At 34.3% G+C, this 25,804-nt stretch overlaps 1 protein-coding gene across 1 annotated transcript; it reads left to right on the forward strand.

Moving 5' to 3' along the window:
* Nucleotides 1-6,256: 6,256 nt before the first annotated feature.
* Nucleotides 6,257-16,770, forward strand: LOC121114223 (papilin). The gene is made up of 19 exons (XM_040708110.2): nucleotides 6,257-7,225; nucleotides 7,278-7,457; nucleotides 7,511-7,579; nucleotides 7,645-7,866; nucleotides 7,926-8,186; nucleotides 8,260-8,559; nucleotides 8,621-8,998; nucleotides 9,065-9,225; nucleotides 9,285-9,682; nucleotides 9,744-9,981; nucleotides 10,044-10,206; nucleotides 10,266-11,107; nucleotides 11,175-11,334; nucleotides 11,390-11,565; nucleotides 12,615-14,340; nucleotides 14,417-14,601; nucleotides 14,666-15,583; nucleotides 15,655-15,915; nucleotides 15,984-16,770. Exons 1-18 carry the CDS (start codon nucleotides 6,644-6,646, stop codon nucleotides 15,842-15,844), a joined length of 7,149 nt encoding a protein of 2,382 aa, XP_040564044.1. The 5' UTR covers nucleotides 6,257-6,643; the 3' UTR covers nucleotides 15,845-15,915; nucleotides 15,984-16,770.
* Nucleotides 16,771-25,804: the final 9,034 nt, after the last annotated feature.

Below are 25,804 nucleotides of genomic sequence, written 5' to 3' on the forward strand. Positions count from 1 at the left end.
TTTTAATTCAGCAACCAATAGGTAAGTTTGCAATTGGGGAAAACTAGTTACCCTGAAGATGGCCCTCAACTTTTTCCGACATTACGCGAAGCTTGTAGTGGAGGTGATCATATTGTGTAAACATTATATTTGGTGTAGTAAGTCGTAAGCATATTTTAACATCCGAGTTCGCAACTTGAACAATATTTTTTATTTTCTAAAGCTGTTATCATATAAATATGAAGAATTTATTTCTAAATTAATTCAAGAAAAACGGAGGGATACACTAAGGATTTCTTGGGGACTTATCTTTTCTATAACTAAAGGTCAGTGTTTCTATTTAATAATAAATCATTTTTAACAACCAGCCTGTCTAGGTAAAGCTGAAAGCGTCATATTAAAAAAAGAAAACGAAAAAAAGTTGAGTGTAAATATAAACTCAATACAAGGAATGCGATTTTAGATGACGTTAAGCATTGAGTGTTAGTAGCTAAAGCTCAGCACGTCATAGTAAACAGAAAAAGAGAGTACGTGGTTTGTCTATCTTGTCGTCTGTTCATCAACTGCAAAATAACTATCTGAGCAATGCCAGGACTCCAGCTTAGTCTTGTGTTGGTCCTTATTAATTCAATCAAGTCCAGTCTTAGGACCGGTCCTTAACTGTCAGTCCTTGGAATTTTGTAAAAAAATATCGATGGTTTATTAAGACAAATTAGATATATGAAATATATATTAAGAATATTTCACAAATCTTCCATAAATTATTTTTTTTTTCTTCGTAATACAATTTAATACGAGCATATTATATTGCTAATTAGTTACCGGGCCTAGAAAAAGTAAAGATACTTCTAGAAATACAGTTTTGAATAGGTGTTGACGATTAAATATTAAGTTTCTGATTTTTTTGGAATAGCTTTTATTCTAAGCCTTTGATTGATGTATTTTTGTGTAAACAAAAATTATGTTTATGTCGCGATGGAGGTAAGAACAGCCATCATAGGCAATTTAATCCATGCCAGTAGGAACACCTTGGACATCTCTAAGGCCTTAAACGGCAGCAAGGTCACATTCTGTTGGGTCAGAAATCATTTAGCTGATGGAGACAAACCTTAAGGACAAACCCAAGAGTGGAATACCCACCAAGTTAAAGCCTGAAGACATCATAGAGACCTTTAAGGTCAACCCAACGATGAAAATGTCAGAGTACACCAAGAAGAAGAAGGTACACTGGTCTTCTGTGGGCAAGGCCTTCCGAAAGGGTGAAAAAAGGTTTCTTAGAAGAATTGAGAGGCCACTCCAGTCCCAACGTCAAAAAGAACTCTGTCTTCAGCGATATCAACAACTCTTGAATTATCTGAAGCAAAGCAGCAACTGGTTAATTTTTTTTCTCCGATGAAAAGACCTTAACCGTTGACCCCGTTTACAACAAGTGAAGTGATCGAGTGGTTCGCTTTGGCAAGGCCGACATCAGTATTAGTACAGTCACCAAGATCAAACATGTGGCTTCTGTGATGATGTTGGGTGTTGTTGCATCAACTGGAGAAAAAATGCCTCCAATTTGGTTTCCTGTTGGATATCGTTTACTTGCAGCCGACTAGTTGATGGTGTTGAAGGAAAATTAGGTCACACAGACCACCAAGAACAGGAAGAAGTCCAAAAAGGGCACATACTTATTTCAGCATGACGGAGCTCCGGCCCATCCTGCTAATATTGTACAAGAGTGTATGGGTAGCAACATGCACTTCTGGTCCAAGAACCTTTTACCCCCTCAGAGCCCAGATCTGAATCCACTGGATTACTCCATTTTGTGGCAAACTGAGAAAAAGGCCTGAATATTCCGCCACCCGAATATTGATGCCCTGACGACCTACGTCTATGTATATATCTAGCCATGATATAGGGAAGAATTACTTCGATGTCGACCCTTGTGCTTACAATTATAACTCCATAACAAATCCTCAAGTTTACCCTCCGTCCGTCTCTTATGAGCACATACGAATGTTCTTTACAGTTTTTTATATAATTGAATGTTTACTACTCAGATGTTAAAAATAATGATAGCAGCTGACCAAAAGAATATTCAATTCTAGGATTACCAATTCTAAAACGTGTGAGAAAAAAATACAGCGTATTTTCATCATTATTCCAGAGTGGAAGAATCTGAGGATGCAAATAACTTGTACAATCTAACTTATCAAGCTTTAATTTGTATAGAAAATTGTACTAATAAAGAGAAGTCAATTTTACAAGCCGAATGTACACATTCTCCTTTCCCTAATATTTTGTGATGAAAATCGTGTGCATTTTGGGGATGTTAAAGAAAAGTAACGAAAAATCAACATGGTAACACTGACAATTTGAAGAACGTTTTGAAGGAGAGCAGCTTCACTGTCATGGCATTTTATTAGATTAAATGCAATCAACTGTGACGAGGGAGGAGGGGGGAAAGGAAATGAAAAATGACATTGGTAAATTTACTCCGATATCCATCCTCAATTCTACTCCGAGTGGAACAAGGACTTACAATTATAGTTCAGCAACAAATCCTCATGGTACTTATCTGTCTTGTATGAGCATACGCAAACGTTCCATCTAGTTTAGTATATATCAACAGGGTCGTCCGCAGGGGGTGGGCTAGAGGGGCTATAGTCCTCCAGACCAAATTTCCAAAAAAAGAAAAAAATCAAATTTGTTTCCAAAAATATAATTATTTTGTAAATAGTTATCAATTTTGAAATGTCTTTCCCTAACAAATCAACAGTGCACGTGCAATTTCTGCATACCTAGATGTTCCCTCTTCAAGAATAAAACAATATTGACAGAAGATGAAAAAAACAAAACAAAATACTATTAAGGTATCAACTACAGAAAACCTGTTTCCACTTTCATTATCACATTATTTTCATCTATGTCCATTGGTTCTATATGTAAACATTCAATGCTCTATTAACAAGAATAATAAATATTTAATTACAAGTAATTACAAAACTATTAATAGGACTCGAACTATGCAAATACTACAGAGTTATATTGATCATTAATACGTAATTAGTTAATAATAATTATACAACTCTACAAAAGAATTCACATTAATTTACATACGACATGAAACATATTTTATTGTTTTTTCATAATTTGTTTGCTAAAGCCCTGAATAATTAAATATCATTTTAAATTGTAGAAAAATATATTAAAATGCGATCAATTATAAACAGTGATAATTTGAAGAATGTTTTGTAAGAGATCAGCTACAATCATCTGTGACAAGTAAAGAGGGAGAGAAGGAAATAAACAAGAACATAGGCAAGAAATAATCCGATGTCCATCCTCGTAGTCCAAGAACGACTTACACTTATAGGTCCGATACAAATCCTCAGGGTTACTCTCTGCCATGTATGAGCAAACACAAATGCTCTATCTAGTTTCGTATGAGGGAGTCCACAAGTGGTGGGGGTGAAAGGCCCCCCCCATAATATTCAAATTTAAAAAAAATTTAACTCTTTAATTTTTTCCCAAAAAATTTTTTTTTTTTCGTTAATAACAAATTTAATTTTGAGTAACAGAAGTGGATTTTTGAATGTTTTTGAGAGTAGCTGCGGATTTTGTATATTTTTTCCCCAAAAATGTAATATTTGAAGTTTAATATTTAAAATTATTTTCGAATTTTTTTATTTTTTGACAATAACTATAGATTATTGAAATTTTTTTCTATAAAAATTATTTTTAGGATTTTTTTTTTTTTTCAAAAATACCTCAAAAGCTCCCTTTCAAAATATATAATCCTGTATTTGCCCCTGCCACTGAAGCTAAAAATGCTTTCTTCTGGTAATGGGGTACTTGAGTTAAATAAATATTTTACAAGTGGTACACCACAAAAAAAAAAAGTTGAGAATCCTTAGCCTAGGAGATAAACATTAATAAAAAATAAAAACGATTCTCTTATGGTTTTTTTTACCATGCTTTACCAGGTTTTTTAAAGCTGAAATTTTGACAAAAGGAAGGATTGATAAAACAAACCACGACTATATTTCATGAATGTTTTATGCTTACGAGTTAAACAAACTAAAATTAATTATGAGTAAATAAAATGAGCTTGTTTAAATCTAAAATCATTATATTTTATATATCCCTTTGCAATGTCAATTTAATATGGAGTGACCCATATTCAACTCCCTGTATTGAGCCTTAATTCAACCCTTCATAAATTAATTTCCACCGTTATTTTTAAGTGATAAATATGTAACACAGATATGGATTTTTAATTGCATAAATGTATATACCAAGGGGAGACCGATGAGGTTTACAATACGGGTAAGTTGGGATATATATATATACTGGGAGGCAGTTTCAGTTAGACATGCCCAAAGTTAACCAGTTTGTTATCAATTGTATCTATTTAGAGATGATAACAGTACATAATCCCTCTTCCCCCTTCCCAACAAACCTTCAAACAAAAATACAATTTGTGGTGCGTCAACACAAAAAACAATCCTCAACGAAAAACGAGAAAAAAAGAAATTTCCAATATTTTTTACTTCATATATACGTACTACCCAATATTTTATAGACAATTATCAGCTATATATTCAAATTACTGGCATGATAATTTTAACAATAGTTTATATAATTGATTTGATTTATAAGACTTATATTGTTCCCAATATTGCCTCGTTCAACAGGGAGCGTCTGCTGGGGTGGGGGGGGCTGTAGAAACTCTCAAATTAAGGAATTTTGGATTCTTACTAGAAAATTTTATATTAGAAATTTATTTTAATTTTTCAAAAAATGTAATTGTCTGTGAATAGGTATGAATTTTTCTACTAGAAATTTAACAATTGTAATTTTTTTTTCAAAAATTTTATATTTAAAATTTAATTTTAGAAATTTTTTGGGAAAAATTTCATTTTTTGGGACCAGGCCTGAAAAAAAAATCATCATTATGTAACTGCAGAGTATTTTATTTAAATTTAAAAGTACCAAACCCCCTTGTCAGATAATTTGAACAGTTAAGAATATGATAAATGAGTTGTTTTATTGTGATAATAATAGGAATTAAGTAAAATTTATCTGGTTGTACGTGTGTACAAAAAAAACAAAAAACAAATCGAATGAGATATTATTTTAATTTTGAACAGCAGCAAATTTAATAAAAGCTGATCATTTTTTAAAAATTACTTTTCATCACAAAATCATTTTTTATCCAATATTTCAACAAAACTGATAAAATACATATTATTTTACAATTATACTGCACATTTTACGACTATTACTGTTTTAATGGTCAAAGAAAAGGTATTGTTTCAACTATCAGGGTCTACCCTACGTTTATACATAATTGCTATTTTGAATATTTAGTTAAAAATACTGTGCTTTGCCTGTATAAACATGTTGACCACATAATAATTTCAACTACGACTTTTCTCTGCAAGACTCTTTTGAAATGTATTTTTTGACACTTTTGGAGCCCCCTACAGACCTGATCCTAACTCCCTTGAATTTAGGTGCATATCGAGGGAAAGCATGCAGTGTCCGTCATCCAAACACCGAGGTCCTCGAAGCCACAGTCAGCCAGCACTGGGGTGCAATGACAAAAGGACTACATCTACAATAGGTGCCAGGCCTGTCACGGCCACCTAGAAGCCATCATTGTTGCTAAGGGAGGCTACATTAATGATTAAGAGAGTTCAAATACACAAATATTTATAGTATTAAGTTTGTGGACATTCTTATGTTAATTTAAAAAATTATATGTTTTTGAAATTTAAAATTCAAAGTGGTCAAATTTTAATGGACCACTTGCTAGGTATTAAATCAAATACTTACAGGACACTCTCCCTAAACAAAATTATATACTTTCTCTATATGAATATATTGTCATAGTATGAACAAACTCATTGACAACTACAAAAAATCTTGTTTACCGCAATATGTAGTTTTTATATCTTGTTATCATACTATAAAAAAACGCTATTAGGGGAATATACTATACAAGGAGTCTGAATAGTTCCAAACACCGCGTTACGCGAAATCTGCAGTGTTTGAAACCGCGTTATGGGGGGACCTCCTGTTTATATATAATATATATATATACATATATATGTCAGAGTAAAAAAAACTAATTTAATATCACTTTTCACATAATGTAAAATTATTATTATTATTTTTTTAAAACTTTAATTAGGTTGTCCTATAATTATCTGACATGCTTTTTGTATGATACGAAAAAAATACTCATATAGTCTTATCACTTTACACTAATTGCTTCCCTTTTGAATGTGGGGAGTGATTTAGCATCATCACAAATAGGGAGAGAGGGGGAAGTATGTGTTTTCAAGAGCTGTCCCCAATGTTCAACCTTCTTAATTAATAAGTTCTCAATAATTTTTTTTTTTTTTTTTTTTAAGTGTAAATGATAAAATTAACTTATTTGGGTAGAGTGTTCAATTTCATCAGTCGGTTTTGGAAATCATAAATAGAGCATCAAGTGTGTGAGTTCCAACTTTAACTCAAATTAATCCATCAAAATCATTTCATATCCACTCCTTTTGGAGTGAAATTATGAACCTGTTCTTTTAAGATTCTTAAAGATTTAAATCCTTAAATAATAAGATCTGTCTCTCAATTTTTTCACTACTGCCCATCTTTGAATTCATTGAAACGAACTATGAGTTTAAGTAAGAGGTTCATCCTCTTACTACTCTGCCTCACGATATCCAACTCTTTTGGAGATATCCCACTCGCAAAAACATTTGTCAACTTCCCAGACGCATGGGAAAACTTTCAACAGATGGAAGAAATCCACCGTGAAGAATATTTGTTTGCCCAAAAATCCAGAAATCGACGACAAACAGACTACCGCTCTCCAGTCCCCAATGACGAAGAGAAGGTCTATATATATCCCAAAGACTTTGAAGAAGAATCGGGTCCATGGGGTGAATGGGAAATTGAGGGAGCTTGTTCCCGAACATGTGGAGGTGGAGTTATTCGTGAGACACGTCCATGTAATGCTAATCCTGGTGCAGGAAGAGATGCATGTAAAGGACCAGATAAAAGGTTCAAGTCCTGCAATTTAGAGCCTTGCCACCCAAATGCAATCGATTTTCGGGCGGAGCAATGTTCTGAGTTTGATCGCATTCCTTTTGAAAGGAAAATGTATTCCTGGATTCCTTATTTAAAAGCCCCAAGGAAATGTGAGCTTAACTGCATGCCCCGCGGCGAACGCTTCTATTATCGACATGCTAAGAAGGTAAACCTACTATTTCACTATTATTACCAAAATTTACAATTTATGTGGGTAGGTTGTTGATGGAACACTATGTCATGAGGGTGATGGAATAAGACGGGTTTGTGTGGATGGAGACTGTAGAGAAATTGGGTGTGATGGTATGTTAGGTTCAGACAAGAGGGAAGACAAGTGTAGAGTTTGTGGAGGAGATAACTCCGGATGTAATACGGTCACGGGAGTTTTAGATGATCAAGTAAAATAACAGAGTTGTAAAATTAATTATATTCCAATTGAATATTTGTATAGGATTTGACTATGGGATATCATGATTTGATTTTAATACCTGCAGGAGCCACTAATATTTTGATTAAGGAAGTAAGACTATCAAATATATGGTTACACTTATTTTTTTTGTTTTAAATGTATATTATTGATTGTAGGTCAAAACGTCCAACAACTACTTAGCATTAAGAAACACAACAGGACACTATTTTGTAAACGGAAATTGGAAAATTGACTTTCCAGGAACCTATGACGCCGCTGGAACGATGTTCCACTATGAGAAAAAGCACAAGTCTGGAAAAAATCGAGGCCTCTTCGCTATATTTGCACCAGAATCATTTCGATCCCTTGGACCAACGAATCAACCGATATATTTATCAGTAATAATACTTTTATCTCCTCTGATTAAAATGTGTAAATCCTTACTTTAATTGATTAGATTTTATCTCAAGAGAAAAATCCTGGAATCGAATTTGAATACTCTATTCCCACGGGATCCATTAAAGAGACATCTCCAGATGATAGCTATGAATGGTTGCCCCTAGAGTGGGCCGAGTGTGACTCACCATGTGGCGGAGGAAAACAAAGCAGAGAGCTTTCTTGCATTCATTCAAAAACAAAAGAAACTGTGCCAAATTATCTATGTGATATCAGTTTTGAGCCTGAATTAATGCAGTCATGTAATGAAAATTCGTGCAAGGTAATGAATTACCAAAAAATACATTTATAGTGAAAGGTAAATTTTTTCTTTACTATACTTAACTTTTATAAAGCCTATGTGGCAAGTTGGAGAGTGGTCTAACTGTACTGACGTTGGAGATGGAATAGAGTCCTCTGGATCGGGGGATGGAGAAGAAATAGAAGAGAATGAAGAAGGCTTATGCATACCCTCTCAAATTCAAGTTCGTAACGTTTACTGTCATCAAATTCAAGCCACTGGAAATCCAAGCTTGGTCGAAGACAGTGTTTGCTACGATGCTGGTGAAAAGGAAAAACCTCTTGCAGTTAAGCAATGTAATATTGATCTTGAGTCCTCTGGAGATGATATGGAAGAGAACATTGATGGTCCACATGTTAGTTGACCCTTAAGTCTAATAAACTTTCTTTGATGGCAGTTAATTATTCTCATTGTAGTACCATATTGGACCGTGGAGTGCATGTGATAAATTATGCGGTGGAAATGGAAAAATGACGCGAAAGATCACGTGTCATGAAGTGAAAGAAGATGAGACCATTTTATTGGAAGGCTCGGAATGCTCCAGTTTAAAAAAACCAGAGACTGAGAAGCCCTGTGATGACGAAAAAGAGAAGGCACCTTGTTTTGCTCTTGATTGGGTTTCGACACCGTGGTCTTTATGCTCGGAAGATAGCTGTGATGATGCACCCTATCTCAAGGCCAGATCTAATTTATGCACAGACAAAAATGGGAATATTTATGAATCCAAGCTTTGTAATGCAGAAACTGAACCAAGTAAAACTGAACCATGTAATGTTACCATGTCTGATGAAGTTGTAAGCTATATTTATTTATACGTTGAACATATATTTTTAACGAATAGCATCTTTCTATTTTAAAAGGAATGTGAGCCAATTTGGTTTGCGTCAGAATGGAGTCTTTGCTCTTCCTCATGTAAGGACATAAAAGGAGTACGAACACGTGATGTTATTTGCGGGTTCAAGGGGGATAACTCAACTCTTGCTCCAGTTGATGATGATGCCATATGCAATCAAGACAGAAAGTCAGTACTTGCTTAATCAATTATTATTTTTTTCATTCAAAACTTGTTTTAATAATCAGATACGATGACTCAGAGGAATGTACAGGAGAAGATGAGTGCTTGGGCATGTGGTATACTTCTGAATGGGGACCTTGTTCAACTGAATGTGAAGCTGGTCAAAAATCAAGAACTGTACTTTGCTTATCAGATGAAGGTCCTATAAACCCCTTGAATTGTGATCCTGATACTGTTCCAGAGTCAGAGGATTCATGTAATGAAGACGTTGAATGCTCAGGTGATGATGCAAACGAAGTAGAAAATGAAAAAGAATGTGAATATTACGAGGATACATGGATTTGGGGTAAAGAGATAACATCAGGGGATGATGCACCGTTGGAAAGTGAGGGAGATGCTATTGAATCCGATAATGAAGAAGAAGATGGCTCCTATGATGATGGATCCGGATCTGGATCGTTAGGTACATATTTTAGAACCACACGTAACTCTAAATATACTAATCATGATGTCTCTCTATTCAGATGACTTGTCCAATATCTTTACAAAGAGATGCAAACCAGATATGTTGCCTCCATGTAATGAGACTGAATATGGATGCTGTCCTGATGGATTCAATCCTTCCAAGGGGCCTTTTGATGATGGTTGTAATCCTTACGAATCATGTGAAGATACTCGTTTTGGTTGTTGTCGAGATTGGATCACAGCAGCAGAGGGAATACACTTCATGGGTTGCCCAGCCTCTGATTGTGACGAACATCTGTAAATATAAACTTAACTTTATCATTAGCGAGCATTCATCTTTATTATTCATTTTGAAATAGCTTTGGTTGTTGCCCTGATGGAGAAACAACAGCATCAGGCCCAGATAATGAAGGCTGCGAAGAGAAAGAATTATGTACTTCTGGGAAATACGGATGTTGTACCGACGGTTTTACCTTTGCACAAGGCCCAAAAAATAAGGGCTGTTTCCAATGTCCAGAAGAAGTAAGTTTCTTTTTTCAAGGCTTATGTTGTATATACTAGATTTACGATATTGACATTAGGTTTGGGAATGTGACGTTTGTGAAAAAACAAGGTTTGGATGTTGTACAGATCTACAAACAGCGGCTTCAGGGCCAAATTTTGAGGGGTGTGAAGAAGGCTCAGGAGGTATGATTGCTGATTGTGCGGACTCGGAGTTTGGATGTTGTCCAGATGGAATCATTAGATCTAAAGGTCCTAACTTCAAGGGTTGCAAAAATGCAACTCCATGTAAAAACTCAAGATGGGGCTGTTGCGATGATTTGATTAATCCAGCGCATGGTCCATTGAAGGAAGGATGCTGTCTGAAAACAGAGTTTGGATGTTGCAGGGATAATATCATGGCTGCCAAAGGATTGGAGCAAGAAGGGTGCGGTTGTGAATTTACAAAATACAAATGTTGTCCAGATGATATTACATCAGCAACTGGACCCGATTTCAAAGGGTGTGGCTGTCAAACAACAGAGTTTGGATGTTGTCCTGATAACTACACTCCAGCAAAAGGCGAAAACTACGTTGGGTGTCCTTGCTACTCTTACGAATTTGGCTGTTGTCCTAATGGAGTATCAATCGCCAGAGGGCCTGGACAAGAGGGATGTTCCTGTAAAGATACAGAGTTTGGTTGTTGCCCAGATCGAAAAATCGCAGCAAAAGGAATCGAAGGGAAAGGATGTGGATGCGCTGCAAGTGAATTTGGGTGTTGTCCAGATGGTATTGAAGATTCAAAAGGAAAAAATTTCAAAGAATGCGACTCCCTGCTTCCAATACCAACTCCAGATGTTTGTGGACTACCCAAAAATCGCGGTGAAGGCCGAAACTTTACAACGAAATGGTTTTTTGATATGGAATATGGAGGTTGCTCAAAGTGAGTAGAGAAGTGGATTGCAGAATATTTTACTGTTATTTATTTTATTATCCAAAAATAATTTTAGATTCTTTTATGGAGGAAAAGGAGGAAATCAGAATAATTTTCAGGATCAAATTACTTGTGAAAAAGTTTGTGTCAATCCTACTGGTCGCGCGGCATGTGTCCTTCCAGAAGTAAAAGGACCGTGCGAAGGATATTATCCTCGATACTCATATAATTCTGAAGTAATTTAAATTATGTAGTAATGATTTTTTTCATAACCAAAAGTGATTTTTATAGACAAAATCATGTAATCAATTCATTTACGGAGGCTGTCTTGGAAACAATAACAAATTTCAAAGTCTGGAAGAATGTGAAGGAACTTGCTCGGAAGATCCTGAAGGAGTCAGAGAACTAAGTGTTGATAAATGCAAGCAGATCATTGAGGCTGGACCCTGCCAGGGGAACTTCACAAGGTACAAAAGTTCTATTCTATTAAGGATCCACATTTTCTCGGATCCGGGTCGTTTTGGGTACCCAAATTTTTTGATGCAGTTCCAAAACTAAAATTAGACGAATACCTTTATCAAGTATTTCACCAGAAGTTCAGGCTGAACTCAAATAGGATCAGGATTAAAGTTCCATTTTTACTTATTACTCATCCTAAAACAATAAATTACCCAATTTTATTACTATTAGAGGATAAATATTAGACCGATATCGGAATTCTCTTCCGAAAAGAAACAGAAAAAGGCTCAAAATAATTTGATAGTTTGCCCATTCTTCCAACCAAGGAATAATTATTGAAAAATAGTTAATAACTGTTATGAGTTGAATAAGAACTAACATAATTCTCGTACAACCAATCAATCTTAAGAATCACGGATAAGATTGAAAAGAAGAAAAAAATTTGATAGCTAACAAACAAATACAGTGTACATTTTAATGTTTGTGTGCATGGCGTTACGTCACAAACACAAAAATAAACAGTGTATTTTGTGCTCAACTATGGATGTTTTTGCTTCTTTTCTCCTAATGAGTGTTTAAGTATGTTAAAAACGTAGAGGGCGCCACTACAAAACTTTGACAGTCTGAGTCTCTCTAGAAATATTTGAATATGTCTGGGGTAAAATATAGTCTTTTCTTTATTAAGTGGCTACCTATACTGAATTGCAATAAAGGTAATGACATGTGAGATAACGCCGTGTTGAATAAACACACGATATACAACTTTTTATGTAGATATCGCTCCAATCACTAATTAAGATCCATAGAGTGTATGTTAAAAAATTATTTTTTCTTTACTCGGATAAAGTATTAAGTAATCCTTCTATAAGCTTTTTAAGATCCAGGAAATCCCTCAGAGGTTTTTTATGACCGTAAAAGTTCGGGTATTAGATATTTTTTGATAATACAAGTTTACTTATACTGTATCCGGGTACTTTGGTCTGTGTAATCTAAGACATTTTCTATGTCTATCTATGCATAGCTTTTTCAATTATATAACTATTTTTTTAATCTATAGATGGGGCTACAACACGGAAACGGAGGAGTGTGAGATTTTTACATATGGTGGTTGTAATGGAAACGACAATGCATACATGACAAAGGATGAATGTGATAACTCTTGCAAACCACAGGGATTTAACCGTCAAATGTGTCTTTTACCACGTGATCCGGGTCCATGCAAGGATAATCTTCCCAAGTGGTACTTTGACAATTTTGAAAAACGTTGTGTTCCATTTTATTATGGGGGTTGTGATGGAAATGACAATAAGTTTGATGATCTTGAGTCATGTCAAAAGTCCTGTCCCAAGGAGTTCCTTCAAGCAGATGTTTGTAAGCTTCCTCAAGTACCTGGAACATGTGGGGACTATTTAGAAAGATTTTATTTTGATATTGATGAAGGAGTATGCAAGCCGTTTTATTATGGAGGCTGTGACGGAAATAAGAATAACTTTAAGAGCATGGAGAATTGTCAAAGCCGTTGTTCTGTTGATTATTCGATACCTATTGCTCAAGAATTTAAACTGGAATTCTGTTTACTTTCAAAAGATGTCGGAGTTGTAGATGAACAAAATCCAAAGGAACAGAATAGATGGTATTATGATAGTTCAGATGGTGTTTGTAAGCAAATGCAGTTTAAGGGACGAAGAGGAAATGGAAATAGATTTTTAACACGTCAGGACTGTGAAGCCTCCTGTCGAGAAAGTCAAAATATATGTACTCTTCCAAAAGTCAGGGGTCCCTGCAACAGTCAAATTGATAGCTTTTGGTTTGATGAAGATAAGAATTCCTGCTTCAAGTTCACATGGGGAGGATGTCAGGGTAATGGGAATCGGTTTGAATCAATGGAATTTTGTGAAGCAAAGTGTAAAGACACTGGAAGTGGAGCACCTTCAAAAGAAAAAGCAAATGTAGATATTTGTAATCTTCCTATTGATAGTGGACCATGTACCGATCGTATTCCCAATTGGTATTTCAATACTAAAAATGGAAAATGCTCTGCTTTCATTTATTCTGGTTGCGAAGGGAATGCAAATCGATTCATCACTCAAGAGCAATGTGATAGAAACTGTGGTATCTTTAAGGGCAAAAATGTTTGTGGAAGCCAAATGGACATTGGTCCTTGTGTGGGACGATTTAAGAAGTGGTATTTTGATTTGCACACTAGAACATGTCATGAATTTACCTTTGGAGGATGTGAAGGAAATGGAAATCGTTTTTCATCCTTGGGAGAGTGTGAAACTGTGTGTCTGGTTCAAGATGAACTCCCAATACAGGGGAATAATACTGAAGTTTCCAGATCTGAAATATGTATGCTTCAACTTGATGAAGGATCATGTGATGATCAACTCAAACGATGGTACTTTAATGAGGAGAGAAATATATGTGCACCATTCCTGTATACTGGTTGTGCAGGAAACCGAAATAGGTTCAAAAGTTACGATATTTGCATGGGATTTTGCGGTCCTAAAAATCCTCCCTCCAAGGACAATAATTTGTACCCCTCACAACCACAAACATCTCCCTATCCTGCCAGAGAAGAGTATCCTCAACCTCCCTACCCTACCAGAGAAGAATATCCTCAACCACCCTATCCTACCAGAGAAGAATATCCTCAACCCCCATATCCTACCAGAAATGAATTTACTCAACCTCCTCCATATCCAACTATAGATGAATCCATTCCTACAGTAGAGTCTCCAAGAGTTAATCAAGTACCCGAGTATGATCCCTCCAGATGTGCTGTAAGTTCAGCTCAATTCCATTATTTCATAATATTTTATTATATATGCCATTATTAAAATGGATATGTTTTTATAGGAATTTGATCGGAGATGTCGTGAAGCCTACTGTCAATTTGGACTTCTTCGTTATAGAGATGATAGATCTGGCTGTGATATATGCTACTGTAATGAGCCCTGTCAGGGCTATTCATGTCCTGAGAATACACAGTGTTCTGAAGAGCTGTATAGAGTAAGAGAAAATAGTGATGAAACTGCCTTCAGGTAATTGGGTACTCATTATAATTGATATTGATCCATGTTCTATTAATAAATGATAAATTTATAGACCTCTTTGTCGTCCATTGGTAAAAGAAGGAGTCTGTCCAAAGGTAAGTATGAATGTGTACTCAAGTTGTGAGCAAGATTGTCGTGGGGATAGTTCTTGCTCGGGCTCACAAAAATGTTGTTTCAATGGATGTGGTGAGTCATGTATGGATGCTGTCGTTGATCCTGGAATGAACATACCTGAGTCTAACGAATATTATCCACCACCAAATCCTGCTGATATTGAAGAGCCAAGAATACCAACAGATGCAGCCAGAATACATGTTCCTATGCCAACAATAATTGCCAATGAAGGTGACATTGCAGCTCTGACAGTCCATGTTGATGGTAATCCACATCCAGATGTGTACTGGAGAGTAGGAAGACGTGACATTGACACACGACTAGGAAAATATAAGGTCTTACGGGATGGAACCCTACAAATAATAGGTGTTGATCCTTCTGATGAAGGCGTTTACACTTGTCTTGCTGATAATGGAAGAGGCCATCCTGCAGAGGCTACAGTGACTCTTGCCGTTGATTCACCCAATGATCTTGAAGCTGGCATTGTACCCACTGAAACAGATATCACACTATCTTTGGGATCTCCTGCTACTCTGGAATGTTTGGCATATGGATTCCCCAAACCCTCTGTTACTTGGTGGAAAGATAGAGAAATGCTGCCTATGAGCTCAGAGCAGCATACACAGAATCCTGACTTTTCACTTCATATTCGTTCATTAAATCTACGAGATCTGGGACAGTATACATGCCAGGTCTTCAATGGAATAGGAAATGGAGCATCACATAGTTTAATAGTTCGTGCTCTGGGTCCTGTCTATGGAACAAATAGAGAGGATGAACCTTATTTAATATATCTGGTCGATGGTGCTCCCGTATCTCCAACAAGAGATTCAAGGACGCAGGAACCCCCTTACAGGTACATTTGCTTGTATTCATATTATTACTTTAAAAAAAAAAAATGACATATTCTTCCTCTTCCATAATCAGCCCATCACAACCTCAGCAACCAGATTGGACTCGCACTCAAGCAACAACAACTACCACTCCCACCACATCAACTACAACGAACCAATCTCCAACTCGAGGCTCAGGAGAGACATCCCGCATAGATGTAAGAATAGAACCCGTTTCCCTGAGCACCAAATTGGGCAGTATATCCAAATTGAATGCACAGTGAACAGTTATACTCGCCCTCACGTCTACTGGTACAAGAATGGACAACTCATCACCCCTGAAAATAACATACAGGTATGTGTTCATCTTCATAGTTTACCCCCAATGCTCATCCACATTTCTCATCTCATATTTATACGCAGATATCCGGAGTAAATAATACACTCATTATATATCGGGCCGAGGCAACGGATAGAGGAACGTATACTTGTCAAGCTGATAATGGATATGCATCACAGACAGACTCTGTCACACTATCTATTGTCGAGAGAAATAGTGATCCAGGCTTCCTCGTGGGGCCAGAGTGCACAGATAATCCTTATTTCGTCAATTGTAAATTGATAGTGCGGGCCAACTATTGTGGAAATAAGTACTATGCCAAATTTTGCTGTAAGTCATGTAGACTTGCTCGACAAATATGAGATAACATTTACATGCGACAACAATGTTGCTCCTTCTATTTTCTATTAATAATTAATTCATAGTTCATTTATTGTGTTAGCTAGTAAGTTTTTATTCATAGTATGTCATAATATTAAATTCCCTATTTTTAGTTATAATCTTTCTATCAAGCATTCTCACTAAATAAGTTCCAAATTAGCTCATATATATTTTATCAAGCAAATATTTATTTGTAACTTCTGTAACTTTGTGTTTAGGTTTAAGGACAATTTTTTTTTAATTATAAGGCTGTAAATATACTATAATGTTTTAATTTCTAGTTTACAAATATTACTTTTTTATATATAAATTTGAACTTGCATGGAGTGGTGCTATGCCTAAAATGCTTAACTCTATAGAATTACTATATTCATGATGTATGGAAAACCTTTTTATAATGCTTTTCCGTCACAAGATTTATGTATAATATAAACCTGCTGCCAATGTAATGTCAATAAAAACGAAAATAGAACATATTGTTATATATAATTAGAATGTTTTTTTACTTTTTGATAATGATCTCATTATGGGAGATGTGACTTGAATATAAATGATCTTAGTACATGCAATACGAGTGTTGTATGAAAAGTTTTCAAACTCAACGTGAAGATAACAAGACTAGAAGATAAAAGTTAGCACATCTATTGTCAGTTACTTCACCAAAATTTCAGCCATTTTGGACGACCAGATGTTATGTAACTGTGGTTTGAGTGAGTTTAAATGAATGTTTTTGATTAAATGAACAAGATCAAGTATTAAATATTACTTTTGGAAATATGACTTTTTTGAAAAGCCATATTAAGAACATACCATCAGCATAATAAATATAGTTTCTCAATTATTATCATTATTCGGAGGGAAATGTTTTCCTTTTTACTGGGGTTTTCCAAGATTAATTATTTAGAATATTATTATTATGTAAAACGTTGTTAACTTTTTTATACCAAACAACCTTTTCTACGAAGACACGTGAACAATATTTGTACAAAGTAGTAATCGAAGTGACACTTTTTTCGTCCGGTAGGGATGTTCAATGTAATAAACGGATCGTCACAATAAAAAAATGATACTTTGAATTATTTTATGGTTAACATGGGTCATATAGGGGGCGATATAAGTATTTTAAATGCAATAAAAGTTTCAAGCAATAGGAAATATCTCAACTTCTTTGATTTTTGTTTCAAGATTGGTATTGCTCTGTTATATTCAAATTGTTTAGTTTTTGTATTAGTATCAGTCGATTTTCAACAGGTGATATTTCTTTCTGAAAAACATGGATATTTCATGAATTTATAAGTAAAATTTCAAAAAAGTTGGTTAGGAGTTAAAAAGAGGACATTGTCAGGGAAAAGAAAAAGGTTCATCTCCCTAATTTAGAATGTGTTGACAATCTTCTGTTTTAGTGGAATAAAATTTAAATAAGGTATATTTATGTTTCAATTGAGGGGACCGTCTATTAGTGCCACTCTAGTAACAACACTGATCTCAAAAGGTACATCTGGCGGGGGGGGGATATAGTTTTTTGCAAACTTTCAGGTGCGTTTCGTTACGTCTTTATGTTACTTCATAGCTAAAGTGGGATATGTGCAAAGAAAAAAATAATTATATGTATAACTTTCAATGGTCAAAATTGAAACTGGTGTGAGACGATCTTTATTGAATGATTGTTCTGTAGAACAAAAAGTTGCTTTTATAGAGGTAAAAATATCAAATTGGTATCGTGATGGCATGTCTACCTTGCTTTCTCTTTTTTTTCGTAGTTTTTCCTTTCTTCCCTCCCCCCTTCTCTCTTTATGAAAAAGGACGTCACGTAGGGTCCCTGACGATGCTTCTGGTACGTCTATGACCTTCATGATCTTCTTAGACGTGGAGCAAATCAAAAATCCTTTGTCTTTTTGCCTCCATGCTAACAAGTTTTAATTTTTGAACGTTTCTTTATATTTTTTTTATAAATTGGAACTGTACATACTTTTAATAGCGCAACCTAGTATTTAAAATTTTTACCTTGAAATAATCCAGACTGATTTATGTTCAAGTCGACGATTTTACCTCCCCCACGTTATATTACATTATTTTAAGCACTTAAATTAATTGATTACATCATACTCATCGAATTTCCAATGGGTTGATTTTCAACTTTTATTTTCTCTACAGCAAGATCTTTATTTATTTATATACATCCGCCACAAAAATATAAATATATAAAAATCAACATATCGGAGGAAAATTGCATTAAAATAAATTACATAATTCAACATTATAGTAGAAAATTTGTTTCCTCAGAAAGATAAAAAAAAAAATCAAACCACTAACAATTAGGGGTTCAATGATAAAACAAAACAAAGAAGCAAATAATCTTCCTAAAATCTCAACAACACAATCTGACTGCATTTTTGGTGATGTTTTTTGAACTGTATGACTTTAAAAACTAAAGTTTTGAAATGCCTTGCTAAGACCGATGGATAAAATTTCACTAAATTGGCAGCAATATCCCAATTTATTCCATGAAACTGTGGAACCTTGATGGACAACATGTCATATCTGGCTGCTGCAGAGATCAGTGTTCCCCGAATATTCGATGGTTCAACCAGTTTGTCTTCCGTCAATCTCAGTGCCAGATAGGCTTTGGCATTACTGATGCCATCATTCCCGGACTTTTCTTCTTCACTGTTATTTAACTCTGGACAAGTAATGCCGAATAACAAAGAAGCTCTGAAGAAATTTGACTGTTTTTCTTTCAAATTCAATTTGTAAAATTTCTTGAGAATCAATAGTACCGAACAGTTGTAAAAAATGGGCACTGTATTGTTGAACATTTTCCACAGTCTTTGCATGGCTTGAAGAAATCAAGGATATCATTAGAGATCTGTAACTGTGAAGTTAATTTCCTCCCGTCATGAATTCCCTTGAGTGAATAAAGTATATTATTCTCCCAAGATACCGGTAGGGTTAACAACAATTATTTTTTAGTTATTTAGTATTAAATATTTTTGATAGAAATTTGTTTTTGATATAAAAAGTTTTTTTTTAAAAATTCTTCTTTGAAACAGAAAAAGAGATGCTCCGTTTATAGCAGGTATCCTTTTTTAACATTTTCAGGAAAGAAAAATCCTTTTTTTCAAGTTATTCCCTCTTTTTTATCCATAAGATAGCTTTATAAAAAATCTTAAAGATTGTTCTTTATAGTTTAGAATAATTTTTTGCAAAATAATAATGAATACTGTGTATTTTAATCTTTACTAACGAAATAAATAAATTTGTTTACTTTCAAACTTTGAACTAGATGTTGGAAATAAAGATGACATCGTACGACAATGAAATCTTCTACAAGTTATTCCTTTATCACATGACTACTTTTCTGAACTACATAGTTGTAATTGAAGTTCAAAATAAGTTGAAAACAAACACCCTAGTGTAGGTATATATTTAATATATCTCCGTGGATATACATTTGTATTTTCTAAAGGAGGATATAACTATTTGGCTTCCTTAGTACAAATGAAACCTAAAAAGTTAACATAATTTCTTTAAAACGTATGCGATAATCAATCAAAGTTGTATATGTATATATATACATAATACAATTGGTATTTGTCTTCTTATGGGTGCCCACACTGATAGGCCTACGAGGCTGAAAGTCTGCATGTGTGACTCGATCCTAAGGAGACTAGATAGGGGTTTGATTTATAAATCAAAAAATTAGTGGTGTCTCAAAAGACAAAAATACGATGTCTTTAAGCTTATTCAAAATTAAAAAGTTATGGGAAACAAACTGGGGTTTTAATAGAATATTGGGTTCGTATCTAAAATAAAATGTTAGAAATTTGTCTGGAGATTTGTTTGTACATAAATTTGACAAATAAAAATGAAAGTTTTACTATAAAATATGTCATTTTCTGAATGATTTACTTATTCTTTTATTTTTTTCATCATTTTTTAATGTAGCAAAAAGAAATGCTACAAAACGATGCCTTTTGGACAAAAAATTCTAGATTGCAACATTATATTCTCGTATTTTCATTTTCGTAACATTTTATTAAATAATTTTTGCTATATTTGCATAAATGAACCAATTATCGAGGGTTATTTTGTATATCGACATTATTTTCCATAACTTTTTTACTTTTACAAGTACGAAAAAAATCTTGCTGGAATTATGTTCCTCTTTACAACACCAATAAATATTATATGCTATTTTTTATTTCCAAAACTATTGAAACACTTATTTTTTTTGCAACTTTCTTCTTTCAGATTTGGCAATTTTTTGACAAAAGTAAAAGATTTCTGATATTTAAAGAAATATAAAATATGCCATTGAGATTGTACAGAAAAAAGAAATTTTTGGGAGCTACAATTGCTGTTGACTTCAGCAAGGCTTTTTATTTCATTCCAAATGGTCATGTCATGAAAGTAGTTTAAAAAAAACTCCTTCCTGTCAGAGCTCTTCTCTTCAATGGAACATCAGTTATCTATATGGGTGATAGGAAAAGTGACCATATAGCTTTGAAAAAGAGTTGTCGCAAGGCTATCCGTCAGCTCCCTAAATATTTGTTGCTGCGCTCAATGATCTTGCAGGTTTTATTTTAAAGAAATTCACGGGATTTGGAGTAGATTTTGGAACTCGAAACATATAATTGATATGTACCCCAATGACGTCACGTTAATGTTAGAGGTTAATACTGAAAGGCACATGACTGATTCTGGCTATTGGTAAATTGAATCCTGATAAAGATTCTCAAATTGCAGATTGTGTTGTTAGGGGGGGAAATCGACATTCTTGGGATCGGATAGGACAGAAACGGTGCCTCTTTTTCGAAATGGACGTTTCTGGATAATTATGTTAATTCAGCAATCTCCTCTTGGGGAAAATTTAACATTCAGAAGAGACTCGATCTGTATAACTTCTTAATAGTTCCTAATACAATTTACAAAGCAACAGCTATTCCCTGGCTGGCCGATAAAGCAATCGGAATGGGATCTAGCTGGCTTAATTTATTGTTTCCTAGATTATATTTACCTTAATCAAAGGACCCGAATTTCTAATCGGAGGAGGAATTTATCTACTCTGCAATATAATCACTAAAATATACTAAAAAGTTTTAATTGATATTTCGCACCCTCCGAACGTTGAGTGGCTAACCACTATCTCAACAAATCCGTCCTACACTTGGCTTATACTTGGAAAGGGTTTCATAATTAATCACATATGGAGAAATGTTCTCCATCTTTAGCAATTCAAAGGATTTTATGGAAAGGAAGACCGCCTTTTTTGTCGTCCTCGACCATTGACGTGCAAAATTGCAATAGAAAGTTTTACTTTAAAACCCTTGTAGAGCACAGAAAATTGGAATGGTTGTCTTTATCATATAATACTGTTTCGATTCACGATTTGGGCAACCACTCACAATGTTCGATTGGTGTAATTTTTTTTTTTACATACTCATGAAAGCCGCTGAATGCCATATAATTCCATGATATGGCATTTTAAAATGTCGTCCGAATCAAATTTTAAGAAAGATATTGATTAATTATTCAACAAGTTTTAAACCTACTGATATCATGTAAACAGAGAATTATTTGCTCAATTGCGAAAATTAATGATGGAAAAAGTTTTACTCCGCAATTTCAAACCTCTACAGGATGCCTATTTTTAATGCTCTTTGCAAAGATTGTGGGGAATTATTTAATAAAGTAATAAAACCTTTTGCTGACTGCCGTACTCTTTGCAATGTGAAGGAATTTATTTCTCTTAACATCTCTGGACTACAGGATAAGTTCATAACTCCTTTTCTATTACTCAGGGTCACATCAAATATTGCCAAAGCTCCAACACGTACCTCGGAGTTTGCCCTCTCGAGCTGTAAATGTAGAATAGCTGGGATGTTAACTGACGCCCAACCAGTTAAAAAGGAAGAACTTAGAGCCTTTTTTATTGCAACCTCTGCAAGATATTCAGGATTCACCATCAAAATCCCTGATATATCCTGGAAACATGATGTGGATCTTATTCGCTACTACCCTTCAAGCTCGAATAACGAACAATGGTCTCGTTACTTGTGGGTACCATCTTGTTAAAAGAACACGTTATCCAGATCAATACCATCCCATTCCGGCCATAAATAATGATTAATCATCTCTCAAAGGGGTGATTGGAATTGGCCACGGATATCTTCTGATTTAACACCTTAAAACTTCTTCCTTTGGGCCACGTGAAAGATAAGTTCTACACCAACAGCCCAGTGTCGATTCAAGACCTCAAAGATGAAATTTGTCAAGCTATTGAGGGCATACAACAGCCAGTTTGCGATTTGGTGATGTAAAATTTCATAAAAAGGATACGGTCCTGTAAGCGTAGCTGTGGCGGCCATTTGGCTGATATTGTTTTCCATTATTAGTGGCATAACTTTCTCTTTCCATTGAAATAAATATTCGATCATTTATCTCGAAAAATGCCATATTTTGTGGAGCACTGTCTTTTGGTAAATCATTTTTAAAGTGATCCAGAAGAGGCTTATAAAAAATGTGTACTTCATCATTAATTAAGTGCCGTGCCACTCAAAATAATTTGAGTTTAAATATAAACTTTTTTGTAAATCATCTTGCGACCCACATTTTGGGAACCACTGAATTCCGTCAACTGTTACATACAGTTTCATAGTATGAATATATATATAAGTCTTAATATATTTTTCATCGTGTTTGATATAATATACTCATTTGGCTCAAAATCAATGAACGATCCTAGTGTCACAATCCCATTTGGGGTCGAGACCCTAGGGTGGAAACCATTCCTCTAAAAGAAGATTTCATTAGTATGAATACATTATTATTTCTTAGATCAAAAATATGTATATGCTATATACAATCCACTCTATATACACGCTTGATGCTACATGTAAAATGCTAGCGAGATTTCATTAATATGACTACATTGTTGTTTCTTAGATCAAAAATGACTGTTTTTCATTCAAATATAACGTTCATACAGATAAACTTTGCTCGTTGTACTTTATTTAATATTATAAAAAAAGAAAAATTCCAAGCTATTTACTAGGGCCCTGCATTACTCAAGAGTATAGTTCGAATTGAGAGAGTTGTTCACTTTAAAATTATGGCATCTCAACAAAAGGCGAACATCGAGTAAAGTATAAGCTCTACATGTTTAATTTTAATTATTAATGTTTTTGTGATACTTGATGTTGCTTAGGATTAATTTTTAATCATTTCTATTCATTTTTTACATTTTTATTTCAATTTAATAATACTTAATTAAAAATTTAATCTCTTAGCAGGTGGATAAGCAAGTAATTGATAATCAGATATTGCTTTCATAGTAGATACACTCTTACTGTTGACAAAATTTTAGAGACATTTTGAAAGATACTCCATTCTATAATGCAAGAGGATAGAATTGAGTTGAAAAGATGTAGGTGAACATAACCTTTCATAAAAGTAGCGTTTATAAATATAACGAGGACATATCGGGCTCCCAGGGATCTTTGATTCCCGCTCAAAAATGAACGGAAAACGTGGTTACGATCATTTTTGTAAAAATACATTAAGTCATGTACGCAGGAAGAAATACTAAAAATGAGAAGATGGTCAGGAGATCACACGGCGTTACCTCGCTTACACAAAAATACCTAGACTATTATGTTGTCAGCTGTCGAATTTCTCGATTCACTTGATACGTCATGTATTGATTATTTTCAAAAGTTTTGGAAACGTGTAAAGTTGCGTCGTGAAGAAGTTTGAGATAAAGTATTGACTTGAGATTTGGTTTTGTAAATACAATAATTCATCAAGTTTCTTGTGTTGGGTTCGTTGGTACTTTTAGATGGTTATTTTTTGGGTCGTCGTCCTAATCTCATTAATTTGGAAAGTGTTACCAAAGCCGACAATAAAAATATTACAAGTGTTGTCGTAAAAAGTACAGCAACGTTCTTGGCTTGGATTTTAGAGGCAAAAGACTGAAAGTTTTCATTACCGACGGAGCTTCATATTGTATTAAAGCAGCCGAAAACCTTAAACAGCATTTTCCAATGATGTTGCATCTCACTTGTATAGCTCGTGGTCTGAACAGAATAGCAACGCTCTGTCCTGATTATTTCTAAAATACAAACACTCTCATCTCTGAAGTGAAGATATTATTTTTTAATTCAGATTATAGAAAACGTAAATTTACTGCTTTATGCCAAGTTCCCCTTTTACCAGCAGCTATCCTCACGCGTTAGGAATCTTGGCTTAAACCAGTGAAGTACTATGCCAAGCACTTCAATTCAGTCAAACAGTATATTAATGTTATGGATGAAAATAATGATGCAATAAAAAAAGTAGAAGATATTATGAAGAATGAGTCCCTGTTGTCAGAAATAGTGTTTATTCAAAACAATTTGAACCCAATACAATTAGCTATTAAATCATTGGAAAAAAGATTCCCGCTATTCACAAGTGTAATTATCGTTGAAAATGCCAATGCCATATGAGTCCATATGATATATGCCAAGATATTACACTTGAACCTTTCAAAACTAAATGTCTGAAGGGGATAGAGAAAAACAAAGGATACATCGAATTGAGAAAATTGGCACCTGAAACCATCAATTACGATAGCGATCTATAGCCAAAGGGTCCTGTTTCACGGAGGGTCATGTCAAGGATATTATGATAGTGAAATGGAACATTGATTTATGAAGATAAGTAAATGTTATCATAAATCATACAAGTATCATTATTATTATTTACTTAGTTTTTATCTAATTAATTCCTTATATTTTTAAGTAGTTAAATTTCATAATGGAATCGTTGTAAAATGATAGATTAATAGGTATTTATTACTTAAAATGAAAGTAACAATTTGTAATTATTTATTACTATTCAGAAATTATGAAATCATTCAACTATCCTCATAGTTAATACAAATGCTCAACTTGATTATCATATTCTTGACTTGAGCCTTCGTCAGACGGAATTTTTTCGGTAAATTTATGTAGGACATCACGTTGGAAACCCTCTCAGAATGAAATTCAACGATAAAAGCGCTTTTGTATGTTATAAACTATATATCGTGATTTATAGTTTATGGTACCAATTTTCTAAATTTGATGTATCCCCATCATCTACAGACATTAATTTTGAAAGGTTCAAGCATAATATCTTGGCATAGATTTTCTACTATAGTTACACTTGGGAGTGGTGATAATTTCTCTTTCAAAGCTTTATTGGTTACCTAGGTCGGATTTAAATTGTGTTGAATAAACATTATTTTATACAAAAGTGGATCGTTCTTCAAAACATCTTTGTTTTATAGATTGCATAATTGTTTCCATACATAACAGTCATATACTCTTTGACTGAGTTGAAGTGCTTGGCGTAGTAGTCAATTGTTTTAGATCACCTGAATTAAAGAAATATATATTCACTTCCGAGATGATAGTGTTTGTATTTTAAAAGAAATCAGGTAAGAGTGTTGCCTGTCTGTTCAGCCTATGAGCAAGACAAGTGATATGCAATATAATTGGAA

This window comes from Lepeophtheirus salmonis, chromosome 3, assembly GCF_016086655.4.
Source record: "Lepeophtheirus salmonis chromosome 3, UVic_Lsal_1.4, whole genome shotgun sequence".
In the NCBI taxonomy this organism is placed as follows: domain Eukaryota; kingdom Metazoa; phylum Arthropoda; class Copepoda; order Siphonostomatoida; family Caligidae; genus Lepeophtheirus; species Lepeophtheirus salmonis.

What these genes read in the sequence shown, in the direction of transcription:
- LOC121114223 (XM_040708110.2), top strand. Translation starts at nt 6,644, where the DNA reads ATGAGTTTAAGTAAGAGGTTCATCCTCTTACTACTCTGCCTCACGATA. An exon ending in CTAATATTTTGATTAAGGAA is followed by an intron (nt 7,580 to 7,644) that starts GTAAGACTATCA and finishes TATTGATTGTAG; the next exon opens with GTCAAAACGTCCAACAACTA. An exon ending in GAATATGGAGGTTGCTCAAA is followed by an intron (nt 11,108 to 11,174) that starts GTGAGTAGAGAA and finishes AAATAATTTTAG; the next exon opens with ATTCTTTTATGGAGGAAAAG.